The sequence below is a fragment of the Aulonocara sp. 'chitande type north' Nkhata Bay genome, linkage group LG3, assembly GCF_057382095.1.
Source record: "Aulonocara sp. 'chitande type north' Nkhata Bay isolate Kocher_YH1m ecotype deep benthic linkage group LG3, A_spYH_male_GT1.1, whole genome shotgun sequence".
NCBI classification, from domain to species: domain Eukaryota; kingdom Metazoa; phylum Chordata; class Actinopteri; order Cichliformes; family Cichlidae; genus Aulonocara; species Aulonocara sp. 'chitande type north' Nkhata Bay.
In genome coordinates, this window is record NC_141346.1 from 9,598,484 (window position 1) to 9,623,254 (window position 24,771).

The window sequence follows — 24,771 nt, forward strand, 5'->3', positions numbered from 1 at the left end:
TTTTCTTGTCCTCAGCGATAGCACCCGGAGTGGAGATCTTGTTCCCCTCGCTCCCGTCCTCCTGGACCTGGGCCGCCAGCTGCTTACACAACGTGGCCTGCCGGCCCACCGCTCACCTGCCTGCCTCCCCACGCCTCGACCGCTTCCGGGTTTTCCGCTCCACCTGTCCCCTCCATCTGAAACCAAGTAAGGCAATTCAATTCAACTGCGGAGGATTATTGGTTGTCTGCTGGATCCCTCTGATCGTGATCTCCTCTTGTTCCAGTGCCCCCGGCCCCTACCTAGTCCTGTTTCTACCTCCCCGCTGTCCCCACTGTTCAGCCGTCTCCTAGAGGTGTCTAGGTCGCCCTCATTATCACCGACGAATCCTACGCGCCACTAGTGTGGTGGCGTCGCTTTGTGTTTCACCTTTGTTTACCTGTGGGCGGAAATAAATCATTTGTTTTCTGTCACCTCGCTTCCGGGTTGGTTTCTGCGCCTGTGTCCATCCCTGTTCCCTCGTGCCGTTGAGCCGTGACACATTGTAGATGAAAAATAATCATAGGAAAAAGGTTTTGTGTTGATCAGCCAAGAACAACTACAATTTCATTTTCTGCTTTTAAGAAAGGAGAATTCAAAAAACAGAGAGAGATGTGTGTTGATTAAGCAGTGATGATAATAATGAAAATGTCTTAGTTTGTCACTTTCAGGTGCAAAGCAGACCTGAATCAATTTTCCACATGCAGCGATCGGAAGAAAGTTATAGTTTAACATCATTGGAAACATGCAGGCCAAGTTTCTGGCTGACTTATTTATAGCACCATGTGTCTCTCAACCTCACAAGCGAGCTCTCACTCCTCCCTGAAGACAAGGAATGCAGCTCCAAAGAACAATAACATGGCAGATAAAGAGACAGCAGCAAAGTCCTGAGCAAAGAGTCCCAGCAAGCAGCAGCAGTGTGGACAAACAGCATCAGAGAAGAAGAGCAAACCCATCATCCTGCCTGATTGGATGAATGGCACTGTGTTTCCAACAAGCTGCAACTTCACTGTACATGTGAAGAAAACTTTTGAGGAGAACTGAGGAGACTGTTGGAGTTTGACGTTTGCCATCTCTGGAGAAAATGGCAAGAAGAGACAGTGGAACACAGGACGAAGCTGAAGGAGAACTGCCGGCTGTTGGACTGTTGAAGTGGGAGAGGACAACAGAGTGAGAGTAAGTGAAAACACAGAGGAATGCTGTTATTTAATCTGAGAAATCAAAAATTGGGTTAGCAAACCTGGGAAAAACAAAACTGACTGCTTAAGTTGGAAAATTGAGAAGGAGTCTGAAACACTGCAAAAAGAAACATACAAAATCACACACACAAGCAGAACATGCATTAACCCTACTAACACAAACACAAGAGAGCTCATGAAGATTAGACAACATCTTAAGCATGTGAGTCTGTTTATCATCTTGTCCAAATCATTTAGTGTGATGCAAAGACCAGTGGACTCATAGCACATCAGTTACAAAATGATCAAATAATAGCAGAGAAGTGTGTAGGAAAGGCAGCTTTAAGAACATACCCTGCTGGAGATGCAGCTCCACAGACATGCATTAAACCTGCCTAATAACACAAACACATATGCAATGAAAATTAGCTTGTTATCTCTCATCAGTGATAAAATAGTGTCAATTTAGCAGACACTTGTTATCAAATACTGAATTTATCCAATTCAAAAAAGTGACTCTCTAGGTTGCAGGACAACAGTTTAACTTTTGTGGGAAAAAAGATTCTGGTTTGACCAACCAGTGATCAGACAATAAATTTAGTTGTTGATATAGTAAATTGGGAGATGCTTGCTGCTTGATTGATGCAGCACAAGTAATTTACTGTATGAGGGAAATTCTATTTTTGTGATAACATTTTGAACATGCATTTCTGTTGTCCTGTCATCTTAGTGGGTTAATAACTGATATACAAATTATTGATCGTTCTTAGATTAATGAAAGGTGATTGAATTCTAGCACGAGTGAATGAGGTGTGTTGGAGTTTGTTGTGTGTTGAGTGGAGACTCTAAAACACTGAGTTTCCTGTTTTGATGTGCGAGTGAATCCTGTACCTAGATACACAACTCTGAATACGTCAGAACAAACTTCTTTTGTGAAGTGCATGACAACATGTCAATTCAATTCAATTCAATTCAATTTTATTTATATAGTGCCAAATCACAACAAAAGTCGCCTCAAGGTGCTTCATAGTTACAGAGAAAAACCCAACAATCATATGACCCCCTATGAGCAAGCACTTTGGCGACAGTGGGAAGGAAAAACTCCCTTTTAACAGGAAGAAACCTCCGGCAGAACCAGGCTCAGGGAGGGGCGGCCATCTGCTGCGACCGGTTGGGGTGAGAGAAGGAAGACAGGATAAAGACATGCTGTGGAAGAGAGACAGAGGTTAATAACAGATATGATTCAATGCAGAGAGGTCTATTAATACATAGTGAGTGAGAAAGGTGACTGGAAAGGAAAAACTCAATGCATCATGGGAATCCCCCGGCAGCCTACATCTATTGCAGCATAACTAAGGGAGGATTCAGGGTCACCTGGTCCAGCCCTAACTATATGCTTTAGCAAAAAGGAAAGTTTTAAGCCTAATCTTAAAAGTAGAGATAGTGTCTGTCTCCCGAATCCAAACTGGAAGCTGGTTCCACAGAAGAGGGGCCTGAAAACTGAAGGCTCTGCCTCCCATTCTACTTTTAAATACTCTAGGAACAACAAGTAAGCCTGCAGAGCGAGAGCGAAGTGCTCTAATAGGGTGATATGGTACTACAAGGTCATTAAGATAAGATGGGGCCTGATTATTTAAGACCTTGTATGTGAGGAGCAGGATTTTGAATTCAATTCTGGATTTAACAGGAAGCCAATGAAGGGAAGCCAAAACAGGAGAAATATGCTCTCTCTTTCTCGTCCCTCTCAGGATTCTTGCTGGAGCATTTTGGATTAGCTGAAGGCTTTTCAGCGAGTTTTTTGGACATCCTGATAATAATGAATTACAGTAGTCCAGCCTGGAAGTAATAAATGCATGAACTAGTTTTTCAGCATCACTCTGAGACAGGATATTTCTAATTTTAGAGATGTTGCGCAAATGGAAGAAAGCAGTCTTACATATTTGTTTAATATGAGCGTTGAAGGACATGTCCCGGTCAAAAATGACTCCAAGGTTCCTCACAGCGTTACTGGAGGCCAAGGTAATGCCATCCAGAATAAGAATCTGGTTAGATACCATATTTCTAAGATTTTCAGGGCCGAGTACAATAACCTCAGTTTCATCTGAATTAAGAAGCAGAAAGTTAGCGGCCATCCAGGTCTTTATGTCTTTAAGACATTCCTGCAGTTTAACTAATTGGTGTGTGTTATCTGGCTTTATGGACAGATAGAGCTGGGTGTCATCAGCATAGCAGTGAAAATGTATGCTATGTCTTCTAATGATACTGCCTAAGGGAAGCATGTATAATGTAAACAGAATTGGTCCTAGCACTGAACCCTGTGGAACTCCATAATTAACCTCAGTGTGTGAAGAGGACTCTCCATTTACATGCACAAATTGGAGTCTATTAGATAGATATGATACAAACCACTGCAGCGCAGTACCTGTAATACCTACAGCATGTTCTAATCGCTCTAATAGGATATTATGGTCAACAGTATCGAATGCTGCGCTAAGGTCTAGCAGGACAAGCACAGAGATGAGTCCACTGTCAGAGGCCATAAGAAGATCATTTGTAACCTTCACTAAAGCTGTTTCTGTGCTGTGATGAGCTCTGAAACCTGACTGAAACTCTTCAAATAAACCATTCCTCTCCAGATGATCTGTTAGCTGTTTGACAACTACTCTTTCAAGGATTTTTGATATGAAAGGAAGGTTGGAGATTGGCCTATAATTAGCTAAGACTGCTGGGTCTAGAGATGCTTTTTGAGTAAAGGTTTAACTACAGCCAGCTTGAAGGCCTGTGGTACATAGCCGATTATTAGAGATAGGTTGGTCATATTTAAGATCGAAGAATTAATTAATGGCAGGACTTCTTTGAGCAGTTTTGTAGGAATGGGGTCTAAAAGACACGTTGATGGTTTGGAGGAAGTAATTATTGAAGTTAACTCAGAAAGATCAATTGGAGAAAAAGAGTCTAACTTAACATCAATGGTACTAAGAGTAGCTGTAGATAATATTACATCTGTGGGATGATTATTGGTAATTTTTTCTCTAATGATAAAAATTTTATTTGTGAAGAAGTTCATGAAGTCATTACTAGTTAACGTTAAAGGGATGGTTGGCTCAAAAGAGCTCTGACTTTTTGTCAGCCTGGCTACAGTGCTGAAGAGAAACCTGGGGTTGTTCTTATTTTCTTCAATCAGTGATGAATAGTAAGATGTTCTGGCTTTGCGGAGGGCTTTCTTATAAAGCAGCAAACTATTTCTCCAGGCTAAATGATGATCCTCTAGATTTGTGACACGCCATTTCCTCTCCAGATTACGAGTCATCTGCTTTAGGGTACGTGTTTCAGAATTATACCACGGAGTCAGGTACTTCTGATTTGAGGCCTTAGTTTTCACGGGAGCTACAGTATCCAGAGTCGTACGTAGTGAGGAGGTGAAATTATTAACAAGATAATCGACCTCTGTTGGGGTAGCGTTCAGATAGCTGCTCTGCTCTGTGTTGGCACAGGGCATTGGAGATGATAACAGTGGGTGGATTATATTCTTAAACTTAGTTACAGCACTTTCAGAAAGACATCTACTTTGATAAAGTCTACTCTTCACCGCTGTGTAATCAATTATTGTAAATGTAAATGTTATCAGGAAATGATCAGACAGGAGAGGGTTTTCAGGAAACACTGTTAAATGTTCAGTTTCTATGCCATATGTTAAAACAAGATCTAGAGTGTGATTAAAGTGGTGGGTGGGTTCTTTTACATTTTGAGAGAAACCAATTGAGTCTAATAACAGATTAAATGCCATGTTGAGGCTGTCATTTTTAGCATCTACATGGATGTTAAAATCACCCACAATAATTATTTTATCTGAGCTCAGAATTAAATTAGATATAAAGTCTGAGAAATCAGACAGAAACTCTGTGTAAGGCCCAGGTGGACGATAGATGATAACAAGTAAGACTGGTTTCTGAGTTTTACAGCTGGGGTGGACAATGTTAAGCATCAGGCTTTCAAATGAATTAAAAGTCTGTCCTGGTCTTTCATTAATTAATAGGCTGCTGTGAAAAATTGCTGCCACACCGACCCCTCGGCCTGTGCTTCGAGATTTCTGGTAGTTAGAATGACTCGGGGGTGTTGATTCATTTAAACTAACATAATCATCCTGCTGCAACCAGGTTTCTGTAAGGCAGAGTAAATTGATTTGTTGATCAATTATTAAGTCATGTACTAACAGAGACTTGGAGGAGAGAGACCTAATATTTAATAATCCACATTTCACTGTTTTACTCTTTGGTTCAGATGTGGATACTGTATTGTTCTTTCTTTGTGATTGTTTATGTTTAAGTTGTTTGTTGCTGGTTTTTAGTTTGTTTTTTGTCTTTTTGGAAGCTGACACAGTCTCTATGGAGATGGGTTTTTGGGGAGGTAGCAGGAGGAGAGAAGCTGCAGATAGGCGTGTAAGACTGCAACTCTGCTTCCTGGTCCCAACTCTGGATAGTCATATTTTGGGGGGTTTAATAAATTTGTCCATATTTCTAGAAATGAGAGCTGCTCCATCCAAAGTGGGATGGATGCCGTCTCTCCTAACAAGACCAGGTTTCCTCCAGAAGGTTTGTCAATTATCTATGAAGCCCACATCGTTTCTGGGACACCACTCAGACAGCCAGAAATTTAAGGAGAACATGCGGCTAAACATGTCACTCCTGGTCTGATTGGGGAGGGGACCAGAGAAAACTACAGAGTCCGACATTGTTTTAGCAAAGTTACACACCGATTCAATATTGATTTTAGTGACCTCCGATTGGCGTAACCGGGTGTCATTACTGCCGACGTGAATTATGATTTTACTGAATTTACATTTACCCTTAGCCAGCAGTTTTAAATTTCCTTCAATGTCGCCTGCTCTGGCCCCTGGAAGACAATTGACTGTGGTTGCCGGTGTCTCTAGCTTCACATGTCTGAGAACAGAATCGCCAATTACCAGAGTTTGATCCCCGGCGGGTGTGTCGCCAAGTGGGGAAAAACGGTTAGACACATGAACGGGTTGGTGGTGTACCTAGGGCTTCTGTTTAGGACTATGCTTCCTCCTCACCGTGACCCAGCCGCCCTCTTGTCCCAGCTGCTTGGGATCTGCCGGGGAACAGCTAGCGGGGCCTACGCTATCTTCGGCTGCACCAGCTACAGGGGCCTGGCTAGCTATGGGTGAATGAAGGGTGCGAAGCCGAGTCTCCAATTCAGTAATCCTGGCCTCCAGCGCTGCAAATATGCTACATTTGTTACAGATATCATTACTGCTAAAGGAGGCAGAGGAGTAACTAAACATCTGACACAATGAGCAAGAAAGTGCAGGAGGAACAGGTGAAGTAGCCATGGTGCTAATGAGTCGGCTACGAGCTAAGCTACGCTAGCGAGACAGTACAGAGACAGTGAGTGAATACTTTGGCTATAAATTAGGTAGTGAGTACACAGAAAGTGTGCTTCGGATGAAGCACGTGAAGATTATACTATGAAAGAAGAATGTATTTAAAAGTTGTTAATTAAATTGCTAAGCAAATAAGCTACTCAGAAACACCACTGTGTTTGAGCAGAGTGAGCGAACACCAAGTGACAGCGCCACTATATCACCAATTATGTTAAGAAAAATGACACATTAACTACTACAAAACTCTGACCTTTGTGGGAATGCTTGGAGCAGACTAACATGTGAGCTGGAGTGTTCTGAGACGTTATATTTGGTATATCCAGACGATCCGTCGGCTCTTACTTCGGAAACATGGCTTAAAAAATTTCTCTTCAATGACGTAATCTGATAAAAAAAAAACGATCTCTTTACCCGTCGGCTTCCCGTGGCTGTCATGCGACCGGCTATTGCAGTTAATAATACAACAGCTTCTTGCCATTTTTGGGGTTTCTTTTTATCGCTGTGTAACTGAGTTCAATTGAAAGCCTGCGTGCGCTAGTACCTCTTGCCACAAGTTCCCAGAATCCTTTGCGGTTTTACCCCTGAATGACGTCACATTTCCAATCTTTATCCTGGTGGGCCGGTCTCTAGTCAAAATGCCCAGGCCGATTTTTTGTCCCAGTCCAGCCTTGATCGTGGGACAAACACTTATAAACTACTTAAACTGCACTTTGTTATGCTTATTCAGCAACTGTAATATTGTGTACAAATGAAACGTACCATATTGGCCAAATCCACAGCACACTAATAGATCCAAATCAACCCCTTCCAATGAATAGAAAACATCATTTTTAAATACAAAATGTAGCTTCCAAGACTAGACTTTGTTAATTGATTCAAAATGTCTTATCTCAGCCCCCAACAGGCAATCCTGTGCTGAAGAGTTTTCAAAGACACTTAGATCTGTTTGCATGTTCTAAAGATGTTGCTTCTGCAGGTTTGTCAGTTTGTCCGTCAGTTCGCCTGCAAACATGGTGTTAACTCTGTCAGCTGTTTAACACCTGCTGCTGAATCAGAAAACATGACCACATTACCTGCTGATGGTCTGAGACTGGACAATCACATTATTCAGTAATCAATACCAGGTGTTATGGAGAACACACACAGTTTGTCAGTGTTGTGTAAGTTTATCTCTTTAACTCAACAAATGAGCTGACTGAGAATTTCATCCAGAAAAACAATGTTTCAGTGATTAAGAAATAAAGTGGTGACTCCACGACAACCACCTCAAACATAAACCTGTTGTTTGTTCCTCTGTGTGAGATGATGTTACTGAGCAGGCAGGTGTTGAACAGGTGAACACCATGTATGCAGGTAAACTCAAACATACATTCAGCTGCTTGGTGCTGTCAGAAGGAAAATGTCAGCTTTTGATTTAAATCACAGGTTAGAGTCCAGCCAGAGGGATGCTGTTGTTTATCTGTAAAAAAAAATTATCTAAACCTGATGATGTCGCAAACTGGACACAAACACAAAATGTCAAACACATCTGGAAGAGGGAAACAAACCTAACCTGTGGTTATAAAAATATATATATATATATATATTTTTTTTTTAAAAACAGCGCACCTGGATGCCAAGTACCAAGCTTACTGCTTTGTGTGTAATTTCTAAAATACAAAATCTTACCAAGTATATTTGACTTTTTTCTAGTCACAATAATTTCATCACACACAAAATAAGACAAAATCAGTTCAAGAGTAACATTTCAGTAAAATATCGGCATTTGTTTTTAGATTGGAAAATTTTCACTTGTTCCATTAACAGATTTTTTCACTTAACACAAGATATTTTTGCTTGAAATAAGTGAAAAAATTTGAAGTCTAAGACTGGATGTTGAGCCTCTCACTTCTTGCCAGATGTGGCCAAGGGGGCTTCAATCTCCCTCTGCTCCATGTCATCAGACAACTCAAGAATATCCTGCCAATAATCCGTAGTTTTCCCACCATGGAGCCAGCCACACCTGAGGAGTAATCACACCCACCTGTTGCTGAACAGACTCATCGGGAGAGCTACTTAACAGCGTTGCGAAGGTTCAGTCAACGCTGGATTTTTGTGAGAAACTCAGTCAGTGTAGTGAAAGTGTGTTTGCTGCTTGTTTGAGTTATACTCACTGCAGGGTCTGTTGTTTCAGTAGAATCGTAGAAACGGTTGGAGTGAACTGAACATGTTTGTATATTGACACACCAAAGGGAGCAGAAACATTCACCATGGACAGCGGGAGAAGTCATGGCAAAGGAGCGGGGAACGAGCACACGAAGAGAGCATTTACTCTCCAGCCACAGGAAAACCACACACAGACACACACGAGCTGTGCTCGTGTAACCAGGGCGGGCTGAGATTATGTACATGTCAAAGGATCCAAAGGTTTTAAGTGACAAACATGATTTTTTCCTCTGGTTTTGGACTGAGTTGGTTTCTCTTCATGCTGAAACTCCTCAGTTTTCACAAACTGAGGAGGAGTTTTCACATTTACACACCTTCACTTATGAGGCTGCTGTGCAGAGGTGCTGCTTTGTTAACACAAACTAATGGGGGTGAATATCTGTGTGCTGGCTAAAAGGAGGTCAGAGGATCTTCACAAGTTTGCGTGTGAGGATCCATCGTGTATGCTGGACCTCTGTAGTACCATCTGCTGAGGACCACGATAGTAACAAGTACTAGGTGTATTAACTGTAACTCCCTCCAGAAAAACGGACACAAGGCGTTCTTGATTTTTACTGGCATTTATTGCACACAGGTGCCACCAACGATGCCGTGAGAACTGTACAAACAACATAAAATAATCAATTTCCACAGTATATTGTTCTCATAGAGATTAAACAATAAGCACATTATTAAACAACATAAAACACTCACAATTTGACCTTTACAAAATGTTGACAAATTACACGTGACCAGTGTTGGTCAAGTTACTTGAAAAAAGTAATCAGTAACTAATTACTGATTACTCCCCCAAAAAAGTAATCCCGTTACTTTACTGATTACTTATTTTCAAAAGTAATTAATTACTTAGTTACTTAGTTACTTTTTAAAAACACGATTTACAACCTGAAGAGGTGATAAAGCGATAGATCTTTCAGCCCAATTCTACTTTTTCTACATAATCCATCATACAAAATGTAATCAAATGGAAAAGTCTCTTTTTTAACTTGTTTTATCAGTTTTAATCTTTTAACTTTATGCATCAAGCAAAAATATAATTATATGCAACATTTTCTGACTTGAATAAATTAGTTTAACATTTAAACCTATTTTCTGCACATTCCAGCACATAAAATAAAATATTTTTTGTGTTTACACTCACTCTTTCCAATAGATGCAAGTAAAACACAGCAGAAAGTCAAAGACTCAGCGGTCCTTTTGCTCTATTTTCACCTGTAGCCTAAAGCAGGAGCAGGGAAGGCGGAGGTTTACCCTGGTGCAGGTGTGCTGCGGTCAGTTGAAGAATCCGCGAGTTTCTCTGTGAGTTTCCCATTACGTCGTTGCGCACTCGGTGCTTGCTTGGAAGTTTAGGGGTTTTTTTCGCTGTAAAAAGTTTTCTTCCCACGCACAACGGACGCTAATGTTTTTGTCACTTCTTATGGAATCAAACTCGATATAAGGTCAGTACTTCCACGCTTTAAACGCTGCACGCTCATACTCTCTCCCACAATCGATACATGATCCACTGTTGATCTGCACACAGCTGTTGTCACTAACGGCGCACTTGCTTATGTCACTGTCATGAGACATTCTCGCAAAAAAATCACGGTTTTAGTAACGCAGTAACGCAGCGTTCCTACGGGAAAGTAACGGTAATCTAATTACCAATTTTGCAATAGTAATCCCTTACTTTACTCGTTACTTGAAAAAAGTAATCAGATTACAGTAACGCGTTACAAGTAACGGAATGGTTTATTTGAAGAGTTTCAGTCAGGTTTCAGAGCTCATCACAGCACCGAAACAGCTTTAGTGAAGGTTACAAATGATCTTCTTATGGCCTCTGATAGTGGACTCATCTCTGTGCTTGTCCTGCTAGACCTTAGTGCAGCATTCGATACTGTCGACCATAATATCCTATAATAATAATAATGATAATGGATTACATTTATATAGCACTTTTTGAGACCCTCAAAGCGCTTAACAATGCCACTATTCATTCACTCTCACATTCACACACTGGTGGGGGCAGCTACGGTTGTAGCCACAGCTGTCCTGGGGCAGACTGACAGAAGCGAGGCTGCCATATCGCGCCATCGGCCCCTCTGGCCAACACCAGAAGGTGGTAGGTGATAACGTCTTAATACTTACAGTATACATGGGATACATGGAACCCACATTGGGCCCACAGATTATGAAGATTTTTATTATTACTTATTTCTGCAGTTAGTGTAAAATTCATAGTAAATCATAATCAAAGTCTAGCACTCAGCTGCACAGGATACTCAGAGTTCTCAGGAGGCCTAAAGCAGGCTACAGCCAGAGGCTGTGTCAATCAAACGATAGGAAATGTTTTGAGAAGTACAAAAGATTCACAAAAGGTGAAATTAGTCATTCTTTGTTTTTCACACTGTGCTGCGTTGATGATATGTGACTTGTCTCTGCTTGTGTGGTATTTCATAATGCGATGCATCAAATGGGTGGAGAAAGTAAAACTAGAAAACTGAATAAACACCATGGCCGAAGAGGATTTGGAGAAACTCAACGCGAGTTGAGACAAGAACACATTGACAAGTCCGGGTGTGGAGACGAAATTCTACTCGGTAGAGTTTAAAGAAATTGTAAGTTTCCCTTCTTTCTTCATTTGACTTATTATAGATTATTGATGAGAGGAGACAAACATTTTATTTTTAAAAAAAGTCATCGAATGACTATTTGAATTGTTTCAAAACAGAAACTGTGTGGTTTTTTTCTGTGAACGCAACTGTTGTGTTTTTACTGAACCAGTCTGTAATCTTTTGCTGGCTAATTTCAGCTTAGTTTTAGTAGAAACCTGCTGCTCCCTAGTTAATTCTGATAGACTCACAGCTGTAACTGTGAAGAGCATGTGTGATCATATTCTGGGAGTGACAGCAACAGAATAGCTAGTTCATCATGTTTTCTGCCTGTTGGGGATGTTTGTTGTTTTGATCTCCTTTTGGATTTGTGGATTTTGTGATGTGGACCCTTTTCTATCAACAACAATACAGCTAATAACCAGTAGTAGGTAGTTTCCAGTTTCATTTCATGTCGTGTTTATACATTAGGGTTTTGTACCACCTGCTTTCAAAGAGTTATGTGGTTTTATTGTAATATCTGATCTGTCTTGCCTCTGAAATTTGCCCTCAATACAGTAAAAATGACTAGAGATCAAAACCAGACTACTGAGACTAAAACTAACAAAAAGTAAACTGAATTGAAATAAAATAAACAAAATAAGGAAAAACCAGATTAGAAAATATAATATGATAATAACTCTTGTCAACAAACAGAAATTCTTTTTGATTAATAAATAAAAACATGAAGCCTCTAGCTGTGAACCGTTGATGTAAAAGTGTACTTCTATATTTCTTGTTAAACATGGTTACAGCTTTGATGTTCAAAGACACACCCTGTAAACCGAATGTACAGTCCAAACTTGTACTCAGATTTAACCAACCATCACTTTCTGCTGGGCTTTGCTCAGACAAATACAACATGCACACACAAACACTGACGTGCATGTTGCTGCTATATACAGTTTTCCTCAGGACAAAGTTGGTCTCCTGTAGCTGCAGCTTATAAAAATCCATGTTATACAGTTTCTTCTGTGTAATAAATATATACATTTTTTTAAAGTATTGAAAGATATAAGTATTTTTCAGATGAGCAGCTGATTTATTTTAATTGTAATACCTGAATTAATGTACTTTAATCTAGCCTCTGACACTGTAAATACAATAATAATTAATAAAGATGGAAACTAATAGAAACTAAACAAAAACTATTTATTTTCAAAAACAAAAAAAGACAAAAAATTGAAATGAGCAAATTCATTTCAGTTCAGAGGCACCTGAACTTCCGAGACACACTGAGCATGTGCAAAGGCTCGGCAAAGCGAGACAATGCCAGCCTTTGACATGTTTGAGAAACTAGTCAGCAACGGTTGGTAAAACATACTTTTTAGAAAATATTTACTTAGACCTAAACTTCTGGTCTCAGATTTGCTTAAAAACCTTTCATCTAATTAGAAATCCCAGTCTTCAATTAATTCAATACAAAATATTACATAGAGTGCACTATACAGGTCATCGGATGTTCAAGATGGGCTTCACGTCTACCAACAACTGCTCACACTGCCAAACCAATTCACCGGACAATTATATCCATGCTCTTTGGTTCTGTCCACCAGTTCAGAAGTTTTGGCGCGAGATATGTGAAGACTTATCAAAGTGTCTGAAATGTAACATTCCAACTTCCCCCTTAGTGTGTTTGTTGGGCAGCATAGATAATGTCACTTCAGAAAAGAATATAGCCTATATGGTTTTCACTGCCCTATGCATAGCCAAGAAAACTGTCCTCATGAACTGGAAAAATAAAAATAATCTTAATTCTAACCAATATAGAAATTATCTATTAGATTACATTAGTCTTGATACAGCCTCTGCCACCACATCAGATCAATTGCTCTGGGCTCCTTTGATCAGCTCCATCACCTAGTGGGGGTGGGGGGTCATAGTTTGGTCCCGCCTTCACTGTTGTGATTGGTGTGGGGGTAGGGACAGGCTTAGGGCATCGGGGGGTTCCCCGGAGGCATCTTCCTTAGGGGGCTCAATCCGGGGTAGCGGTCATGTCCGGTTGGGGGCTCTTTTCTGACTGTTTCCTCGTGGCTGCGTGCAGCGGGGCTAGGGGAGGGTCTGTGCTGACGGACGTGGGTTACTGACCTGGTAGCCTGTCTGCCCCTGGGTGGGTCCGGGATGGGCGTGAGGTTCTGGGGGCATTCCGTCTCTGGGCTGGGGCCCTTGCCGGGCCTCGGGGGCTTGGGTCCTGGTTTGTGTGTTGCCGGGGTTGTGGGCGGGTGGGTGCATGGGGGCCCAGCCCTGGCGCAGGGTGCCACCGGTGCGTCGAGCCACCTGGGGGGGCTCTTCAACTGGTGGGGGAGATTGACACATCTTGCAGGAGCTTCCCGCTTTTCAGGAACTCTCTCTGGAGAAGGGGGAGATACAGGAGAGGTGGAGGAAGATCTCTGATAGGTTTGTAACATAAACCTATTCGCTGGAACGTTAAGGACAATCTGCTACGCAGCAAAAGCAAGACTCAAGGCACCAAAGTTCTCTGGTTACTCATGCATGAAGGAGACCTGGCTGGAGCCAAGCGTCGTTCCACCACTTGACCACTGTCAGACTCTCAGCCAGGTTTCCCCACAGCACTCCTTTTATTGTGGTTACATGAATATGCATAGGGTCATTAACATATAACATCTTACATAGGTATACATGTGAACAAAGAATACTGTGTGTGTGTGTGTGTGTGTGTGTGTGTGTGTGTGTGTCAAAGGTCATATAACAACATGAAAGCACGAAGGCAATCATCCTTGGTCAGGAAGAGGGTAGACTAGACCCCCCCGGTAAGGAAGTCCAGCAGTTCATCTAAACAGAAAAGCACTTAGACTAAAACAAATGTAGCTACGTTAATCCTACCATAAAACAATAAAACAAGATGCGACCTCTTCCCATGCCCCCAAGATGCAGGTGTGCATTCCAGTGTGGAATACACACCAAGCCTCTGTAGCCTGTTAAAGATCACACAACTTATCACTACACAATTGATTATACACCTCTAAGCATATATGATTAAATGTTTCCTAATACAAATGACAATAATAAAATCTAAACCCAACAATCTCAGCCTGGGCGTCTATTGTCTTATGTAGTCTGGAAGATGAGTGGATGGTGGGGTGGGTGCAGTTTTCTCTGTGGTGGGGTTGGGTGGACTGTCTCAGCAGCGCCTCCCTGCCCCACAGAGCCCGGGAGGCGCTGCTGCACTGGGCCCCGGTCTGGATGGGGCCCATCCAGACCGGGAGTATGGGGGTGCCTACTGGGGTCAGCGGGGGAGCTGGCCCCAGGGAGGGGTCACTTGCCCCTCCCTTCCTTCCCTCCCCATCTCCAGCTGCCTCCCTCTTCCCGCTCCACCACAACCACCCACACATGCAGGGCCTTGGAGTAGGGGTATGTCACCAGGGTGCAGAGGAGGCTACCCCCCCCCCCCCCCCCCTCTGTCCCCTTCTGGCTGCCTCTGCCTCAATTTTATCTCACAACTTAGACATTCACATTACTCACACTCTCACATACATATAGGATCTTGGGGGTGGGCACGATACACGGAGTCCAAGTTACCATCAGGGTGTACACCTCACCCCTCGCGTGGTTGCCCACCTCTCAATTTTAAATACATGTAGACATTGAGGGCTAGCAGGAGGGACTATGCGCTTACCTGCTGCTCTCTGGCAGGTAGCTCCATGCCCTCCTGGGTTTTAAATGCACCTTAGAACGCACATGCATCAACACTACAATGAGCAGGTGGAGGGAGGTTTGGAGTCTTCTCTCACCCCCGTTATCTGGGGCCTGCTGGAGCGGGGGGGCTAGGAGGAGGAGTTGGCCGTCCGACTGCGGTCTGGAGTGTGGGGCCTCCCTGCTGCTGCGGAGTCGGGGCGGTCTGCCTCTCCCACCTGGGTCTGGGTGCAGTTCCCCCCTCCAGGGGCAAGGGTACCTAGACCCGGTTCGTAGAGTACGCTTTGGGAGTGTGATTGTGTGTACAGCGTCTCTTTATGTCTGTCTCCACGTTGGTTGAGTGTGGAGTAAGTGCATATGAGAGCATGAGGGTGGGAATGGATGTTTTTATCTGTGTGTGCCTGTATGTCTGTGTCTATATGTCAGGTTGGGTATCAGACGCCACCTCTCTGGGGACATCTCAGGCCCTCCAAGGTTTGGAGGCCTATCTCCCCCCACCACCACTTCCCCTGCCAATGGCGGACTCCCTCAGACATCGGTGCGTTGGTGGTTCTTTGTGTCTGGGGATGGGCGTCCAGGTACACACCGGCTCACTCCTTGGCGGCCGCTTATCGGGGCCTGGATCCTGGGGCTCGCTCGGGCCACTTCGGAGGTGGGGTGCCCCCGGCCTCTCGGCCTGGGGCTCGGTCACTCAGGCACAGCTGGCTGCCGGCAGAGCTCGCGGGCGCGTCACTGCAACTCCCCCTGGCTTCTGCTCCGCGGCTGCTGAGTGAGCCCTCATCTGGGACTCTCCTCAGCTCTTTCTGGGACAGTGGCGCGGCTGCCCCTCTGTTGGTCTTCCTTGGTCTCTTGTGTTCTGGGGGCCTCTGGATGTCTGGAGTTTTGATCTCCTCCATACCTGCTTCATGCCCTGGAGGACGGGGCTGTGGACCCCCCACACCCTCTAGCAGATCATTACATGAAGGAACCTTTTAACAAAACAAGCGCGTCCATGCTCACAGGTGTACACACGGGTTATCACACCCACAAACTACACCCTTTTTGGCTCCTACCTCAAAGCACACTGTGTTCTGTTGATCTTATGTGCTGCACAATAATGTTTAATATTTAGTATTTACTGTCATATTTATTATGTCATATTCCCATATATATATATATATATATATATGCACCCCATCATACAGCTCCAACCTCTTCATCAAGTTTGCGGACGACACAACGGTGGTGGGTCTCATTAGCAACAGGGATGAGACCGACTACAGAAGTGAGGTGAGACGCCTGGCCACGTGGTGTGCTGACAACAATCTCTCTCTGAATGTGGAGAAGACGAAGGAGATTGTTGTGGACTTCAGGAGAATGCACACCCAACATGCTCCTCTGACCATTGACGGAGCGTCTGTGGAGAGAGTGAGCAGCACCAAGTTCTTGGGTGTGCACATCACAGAGGATCTCTCCTGGACGTACAACACCACAGCACTGGCCAAGAAATCACAGCAGCGTCTCTTCTTTCTCCGCAAACTAAGAAGAGCAGGAGCACCAGCCCCCATCATGTACACTTTCTACAGAGGCACCATCGAGAGCATCCTGTCGAGCTGCATCACTGTGTGGTTTGGAGCCTGCAATGCGTCCTGTCATAGAACCCTCCAACGCATAGTGAGAGCTGCAGAGAGGATCATTGGTGTCTCTCTCCCCTCCCTCCAGGACATTTACAGCACCCGTCTCACTAAAAAAGCCCTTTGCATAGCGGCTGATCCCACACACCCAATGCAAAGCTTCTTCAAGCTGCTGCCGTCGGGGAGGAGACTGCGGAGTCTCCAGGCCAGGACCAGCAGGCTGAAGGACAGCTTCATCCATCAGGCTGTCAGGAAGCTTAACTCCCTCCCGATTCTGCCCCCTCTCCCCTCTCTCCTCCACGGTCTCACTGAACTCTGTCACACACACACAAACACACACACTCTCTGACTCACTCACTGGCCTGCACCAGTTACCAGTCACTTTGTGGAGCATTGGACTGCCATTACCTCATAAGACTTTGTTACACTTTCTCTTACCATACATTACCAAATCTCCATTTGCACTATTTGCCTATTTGCACTACTCTGCCTGGTTTACACTCAATGTCACTTACCCATTATATTGTATATTATATAGCTTTCTTGTTATATGTAAAATTGTATTTATTTAAATTTTTACTTTTTAATTATTTTACTTGCATTTTTTAATCACTTTTATATTTAAATATATTTAAATGTTCATTTGCTATTTATCTAGGGAGTGAAGAGTAACGAAATTTCTATTCTCCGTATGTCCTGTACATGTGGCAGAATCGACAAATAAAGTTGACTTTGACTTTGATATATCATTGTGATGTTGTTTATTCTATTACTCTTGTTTTCTTCTGCTTGTTTTCTTTTTTCTTTCTCAACAGGTGATCCAGGTGATCGATATATGCATTTTTTTTTCTTTTTCTGCCCATTCTGTTGGTTTTTGTTTTTTTGCCCTTCTCCCCTGTCCCTCTTCTCAGCTCTTTCTCTTTCTTTCTCCCCTTCTTTCCCCCAGTCAAGTCTGTCCCGTATTCAGCAAGTGAAAATAAAATAAACAATAAAAGGTGAATCAAATGGACCATTACGGCAAGGCTGGGATGGTCAATTTGGTAAAGTAAAACCGTTGGGCATCTTTCTTTGCCTTTAGACAATAATTCTGATGGCAAAAGAGCCAAACGGGACAGGCAAAAAAAAAAAAAAAAAAAAAAAAAAAAAGAGAGTCAGGAGATGAACAGGAAGCACCTGGCGTGGAGACAAGGAGAATGTTCTTTTCTCATTTGTCACAAGTCGTTAACAGAACATTTGTGGTTTTTATAACTTATGCATGTAATGACGCAAGAGGGGGCATCAGAAAACATACCCTGATGCTATAAAGACAACTGCTGGTGTATTTTTGGGCGGAGATCTACAGCTGAGGTTTTGCAGTGTTCATCTCCCCACGCGTGTGTTCATTAAATCATTGTTTTACCCAACCCTCTGGACTTGGTGTTGTTGTGTACTTCATCCTCAATATTTGAACACTTAACACTACAAACCCCAAACACGCTAAACGTCACAAATCTCACATCTCAAAACTCTCTCTCTCTCTCTCTTTTTCTGCTGTCTCTCTCTCTCTCTCTCTCTCTCTCTCTCTCTCTCGCTGTCACTCCTAAAACTTCCCCCTCTTCCTAAACAGCCAAATGTCATGTTGCCATATCATTTTTTGATTGGTCGACATGGTGCATTTCTCCACCAACACGAATGGGCTGTTTTTTCTTTTTTTGCTCATAAGCAGAGAGGTCTCGCTGCGCTGTCCTTAGACAGTAAACGTGACGAAACTATTGAGGAAAAACAGGCGTGTATATTGTTTATCATGACTCTAGTTTTACGTAGCCTATCAATACAATTTAAAAACTGGTATATATCACCTTGTTGCTTTGTCATCTTAAAGCGGTCGTGTGATTGGCTTACCACGACTACTTTATTCTTCCTCAGTCAAACCGCATTTTCTTGCAATGGTAAGGGCGTTATAAGGATAGGAATAGTAACAGTTAAATTACTCGTTACTGAAAAAAGTCACGCCATTATTCCCATCACTGGACATCAGTAATAATTCTTCAAATATATTCATCAGTGTTTGAGCAGTTATAATATCAGGAACATGTCACATGACACACCTTAAACATCATGTGATCCACTCTCAGTCTGCACTTTCATTCATGACTTCAACAGGTTGAAATGAGCTTTGAAGAAACATTCAGTGAAATAAATCTTTCATCACAGGATTCATGTGAGCACCAGATGAACTTTACAAAGAATCACTGGATTTATCTTCTGTTTCAGATCAACTTTGATTGCTTAGAGTCATCTTAAGTCCGTTCGTTCTAACGTCTCACTCACTGACATCTTGTATGATTTAAGATCCCTACTGTTCCCCATTCCTCACAAGTTTTCATGCCTTCACACGTCAGCATATGAACTTTGCCGTGACTCAGAGTCAGTCTGAGCAGTCAGACAACATATTTGTATATCAGCACATGAAGGTGTGGCCCTCTCACACTCTTTAGGTGGAATCCCACCTCCTTCCAGGAAGCTCACCCCTGTGTCAGTTTTAATGTCCAGGTGTGGAGTGGAACCTGTTGTTGGTGTGTGCGTTTGAAAAAAGATGTAAGTTTGCATTGTTTCTTCCTTTAATAGTTTGACTGTTTGTTTCTGCTCTGTGATGTTTGGACCTGATGTTCAGCTCTTATTTCAGGACAGACATTGATCACTCTTGTGTTTTAAGACAAATCCACATGATTATAGATTATTGACCAGCCAGAATCCACACTGGTTATCAGTCAGTATCTCTGCGCTGAAACAATTGTTAGTGTGACAAATAAAATCAATCTGTATAAAACTTTACTAATCAGTGTCTGATGCGTCTAATCAGTCATCTCTGATTGATTACTGATCTTCCCTGTAACTGGAAACTGCAAGAAGAAAACAAACAAATCCGTTTTTTTGACAGTCGATTAAGATTTCAGATTTTACTGAACAGATGGGGAAGAAACAAAAGAAACCAAAGCAGCACCAGCTCAGCGTTTCCTTAAAAAAGCCAATCAGAAGTAAATAGATTTTTTCACAAACACCATGAACATTACCTAATGGTAATAATATCTGCATGTGGAGGATGCAACTTGAGTCATTCAGTTTGTTTGTTTCTTTTTTCTTTCCTTGATCAGTGGATTTGAGTCTGAGTTTTCTTTTACTGTTTGAAGCTTTTGATCACTATTGGTCAGTGCATGGTGTTTTGTGTTTCTCTGTGTGCTGCCCTTCATTGAAGTCTTTTGATTTTTTTGTTAAACACTTAGAACTTTGTTCCTTTTTAACTGTTTTCAGTCTGAGCGAAGGCTCGCTTGAGTTTGTTGTCCTGATTTTGGCCACAAACCTCTGACAGCTAATGCCAATCTTATGCTATATACATTTATTGTCTCTAATGGTACATTTAGATGAGTTGAATAATGAAACTGATACATGTTCAAATTCTTTTTGTAATGAAGCGTTCTTAGTCAATACCTGACTTTAAACATACTTTAATGAGTAAAATAAGCCTCAAACACATTTATATAGTTTCCTCGATAACTAAAGAATTTCAAGGTGTAAACTGCAGAACCAAACCCTGATACTTGTTTAATCTTTTTTTTTAATTAATCACAGATAAACTGTTTAAAAGAAAAAGTTGTTAGTTGATATATGTTCCTTATTGAATTCTATTTCTTGGATCAGACCAGTCATTCTTTTTACAGAATAATGAACTGACCGAGAGTGCTCAGTAGCCAGTTCATTATTTAATAAAAATAAATATTTTCTCTTTTAGAGACGATATACTCATGTAAAGGTTTACATCTATCTTTGTTAATCCACAAAACCACATAAGAAGCACATCTAATCACAAATGAACATTAATCAGTTCTGATTATCTCTAACCGGCATATCAAAGTCCTTAATATATCAGACACTCTGTGAACTGAGTCTGTGTCCAGTCTTTTGGAAATGTTAAGTAGTTAAGATCTGAACCACTTTGGACAAGATCATCTGACACTTGTTAGAAGATCAAGTCTGAGACTTCGTGGTGCTGCTGGTAACCAGAGGTGAGGACCTACAGAGGACCAAAGCATTTATTAATAAAAACAGAAGAATAGTGTTAAAAACCAAAGAAACAGTGTAAAATAACGTTTTAATAACTTGGCTAAAGTTCCCACACAGACACTCAGACACAAGGAAGTGTCCTGGTAAACATTGCTCTGTTGAAAGCTGATGATTGAGGCGTTACAGAAACTGATGGAACTGAGCATAACAGGAAGTGAGGCAGTCATTTATTTTACATAAAGAAAATCTGATATATGATCTCAGTTGAAGTCTAAATTGTAAAGTGTACAGTTTACCTTCAATTATGCATGGTACATAGCATGTTGTTACTGTTGATGCTTCACAAAGCTCAGGTATGCTGCAAACTGAAACTATGCTGCATGCCATTACCAGTTTTTCTAGTTTTGTGGTAGAAACTTCCGTGAACACTGTTTCTGTGACTTAAAACACTTAACATCATACATCACACCTCTGTTTCTGATGAATATGATGTAAGACAGAGCAGAGAATAATACTGAATTTAATGACCAGCTCACTTCTTCCGACCGGAAGTGTTTAGGAATCTTTATATCATTTTATACCCTAGGTTTTTTCACATAGTTCACTGTACCAGACTCGCAGCTGGACCAACGAGGCTGGGCGCGTCCGCCATTTCCTTTCACTGTGTGTGATCAGAGTCCTGGAATCAGACTAAACACACTGAATATGACCTTGGCTTGGCCTTTGTTCCACAGTAACTGCTGTCAGACTAACTGTTACTTAGTTAGCTTAGCTAGCAGAGCAGCTAAGCTAACTAAGTAACAGTTAGCTTCCAGAGTTCATACTAAGAGTATGAACTCTGGAAGCAGTCAGCTTGGTCCTGGGCATTGTTACTGAAGTAAGGCTGCTCTCTGCCATTTCTGCAGCCATGTTTGACCTACTGCTTTGTTGAACTACAGTAATAGAGGAATTTGGAGGCTGAACTCGACTGTGTGACACTTTTTGTAGTGAACTGATGAAAGCTGCGTCTCAGATTGAGTGGATGTTAGTCCAACACAGCAAACATGACCTTTGCAGCTCTCAGTTGATGTGCACATGAATGATTTGTGTTTCCTCTGCAGGTGAAGGTAGAAAGTGTGTGTGAGCGGATGTGAATTGAGCAGCATGGATCAGTGTGAGGACAGAGAGGAGGGAGTCCCTCCCTCTAAAACCACTCTGTGTGGGGAACATGAGAGCCAGACCAAAGCTCAGAGGTGAGATGACCATCTCTAACTGTCCATGACTCTTCTACATGTCAAAGCTCAGCACTCACATCACTGCTCCATCATTATTCACAGGAACCAGCCCGGACCTCCACCCAGCTCTGTGTCCTGTAAGAGTGATGGGTCTAAAGATGCAATCATATATTTTAAAGGCCAGCAGGCGTCTGTTGCAGAGAGGTGAGCTGTTAGTAACATGAACTCTTTGATGTCAGTTTGGTGTCTGATTTAAATGAAATTCTTGATGTTGTTTCCTGGTCAAAAATATTCAATAAGCGAGGAATTCATTATACAACTTTTGATCATCATTTACGTCCAGTTGAGAATGAATCTGTGCACTCGCATATCAAATGAACTGAAATCAGTAGTGTGATCTCCAGTCTTGATATAAGGAATGAGAGAACTGACAGCTGTTATTTTAATCAGCCTGTCTCAGTTGTTTTAACTCTCAATATCACAAAGAAATGTGGTAACATCTGGACTGATGAGTTTACTGTCAGCATTTTAATCGCTAGTTTAAAGGCTGTAGGTAGCAGCCATTGCTCTAACACTGTATAAATGTAACGGGGCTCAGTGCCGCTTCTAATAGTCTGAGCTGCTTCCAGCTTTATTTGTGAAGAGCACAGCAGCTTACAAAACACGTTATTACACGGAGTTATTACACATTTTCATAAGCTAAGATGACCTTAACGGGGCTACGTACGGTCATGTTAGCATTAGCCACGTCAGCACGTTACCTTCAATAGGTGGTCAGACTGAGTAAAGAGGTGCACAGTCAGAGGTTCAGTTCTCCTTTTCACTACAGGGTCCCTTCATTCTTCACATATCCGTGTCGAGCCGAGTGTAAATCCCGAGGCAGCAAGGTCTTTGTACAAGCACACACGCTTCTTAGCAGGGCAAAGATATCAACACAAACAGCAGCATAGAAAAATCTAGGCAGACAGCTTGTGTCTGTCCAACCAATCCGAGAGCTCCTTACATCTCCCGGTGTGGCTAATTTGCATTGCAGCAGGATTTTTCAAATGAAGTTGCTAATCCAGCTGCTAATCCAAATGTTAATTCCTGAGCTAATCTGTGAGCAAACAGCAAAGGGAAATGGATTTTGAAATGAGGAGTGGAATCGCCATTTTAAAAAGCATTTTGAAAAGCATTTTGAAAATCACATTATTAAATTGGAATTCAAAAATGAATTTACAAATGCAGAATTTATTCTACAATTCATTATTTAAGCACAGAATTCTTTATTTTGATGCGCATGGCATCGAAATAAGCCCATTCCCCTCCAATACCATATTGGAGGGGAATGGGTTTTTTTTCAAGCTCTGTTTTAACCTTGCAACCATACAAATTAGAGTGTAATAGACCAGTGTAAACTTGCTAGATATGCAATAGACAGATAATATTTTTGTTTGGGCTGAGTTTTATAGAATCTGTGGAATTGTGTCGTTGGAAATGTGGGACAGGACTGAGCATATAAATAAATGAAGCGATATCTCACATTTATCCCAAGATGACTGAGCGACCTAAATAAACTAAACATACATGTTTACATGACTTCCCATATCATTCCACCAAGTAGAAATTGCATCATCATATTTTTTAAGTTACACTCTATTATAAATTTAACATGTGTCATTGTCCTGGGTCTGTGACCCAGCGCTTTGAGTTTATTGTTATTATTTTTCTAGTTTATTCTGATTTTGTATTAGTTCTTTGTGTTTGGTTGTCGTGTATTATCCCTACCTGTGTCTCCCTCTGTACTCTGTTCATGTCTCTGAGTTTTGGGTTGTAAAACAGTCTGTGTCTTTCCTGTTTTACTTTGTAGGTCTGTGTCTCGTTATGTCCATTAGTTTCAGCTGTGTCCACCCCTGTGTGTCATTTCCTCATTACCTGGTGTGTGTATTTATAGTGTGTGTCTGCCTGTGCTCCTCGTCGCGTCGTCTGTGTTCCTCCGTGTTACTCTGCGTAGTTGGTATTTCGCCGTGTCTCTCGGTTCTCAGCTTGTGTTCTTCTCCATGTTACGTGTTCCAGGTTTATTCTTTTTTCCCAGTTTAGGTTTATGTTCAGTTCTGCCCTCACTTTTGTTATTTTCACCCTTTGTAAATAAACGCTCACCTGCATCTAGCCTTCATTTTGTATCCTTTTCTCAATACACCACACGACTGCTGCCCCAGCCATGACAACAAGGTGTCAAAAAGTTTGCAGCTGAATTAACACCACTTTTAGTAACATCCTCTGAATGCCTACTTTTAAAAACAGGATTTCAACAGAAATTGGAAAAATCAGATACAGTAAATGCGTCTTAACTGATCTGATACTCCTGACAAATACAGTATCACTACGGGTTTTCTCTTACGCAGCAGTTGTCCTTCTCTCCTGGATCGGCTGGAGCTTTCTTTAAGCTCCTTCTCATTTTTGAAAAATATCCAGCTGGGATAACCACATTTACTCAGGGCTGTCTTGATATGATATGTTCTTCTGCTTCCCTATGTGAAGTAGGTGGAATTAAGACACAGTTCCAAAAGCAAAAACACTTAGTCAGTGTTGAGATTGGTCCTGTTGCTGAGGTTGGGGTCATCCTGTAATCTCTTACTACCTCCAACGCTTCATTCAAACTTAAGGACTCAAACGTTCCTGCAGTTTCCCAGAGATTTTGCATGGTTTATTCCTTATATTGAGGTTATATGGTAATGATTAGGGGTGGGAGGTATAACCGGCATACGGTAGAAACAAAAAGAATGGCAGAGATTTTGACTATACCGCTCTACCGCGATAGCGCATGTTGATGGT

General features: G+C 42.0%; 2 protein-coding genes across 2 annotated transcripts in view; one reads left to right on the forward strand and one right to left on the reverse strand.

Annotated features, from left to right (window-relative positions):
• LOC147333856 (protein NLRC3-like) overlaps nucleotides 1–24,771 on the forward strand; it is a 59,246-nt gene that overhangs the window by 3,120 nt on the left and 31,355 nt on the right. Inside the window, exons 2-4 of the mRNA XM_086270139.1 lie at nucleotides 16–186; nucleotides 21,844–21,975; nucleotides 22,060–22,161. Coding sequence (XP_086126265.1) covers nucleotides 21,887–21,975; nucleotides 22,060–22,161 — 191 coding nt within the window. The 5' untranslated portion in view covers nucleotides 16–186; nucleotides 21,844–21,886. The remainder of the gene's footprint in view (nucleotides 1–15; nucleotides 187–21,843; nucleotides 21,976–22,059; nucleotides 22,162–24,771) is intronic.
• Nucleotides 1–24,771, reverse strand: part of LOC147333857 (uncharacterized) — a 62,848-nt gene that overhangs the window by 2,241 nt on the left and 35,836 nt on the right. The gene's annotated exons all lie outside the window — the stretch shown is intronic.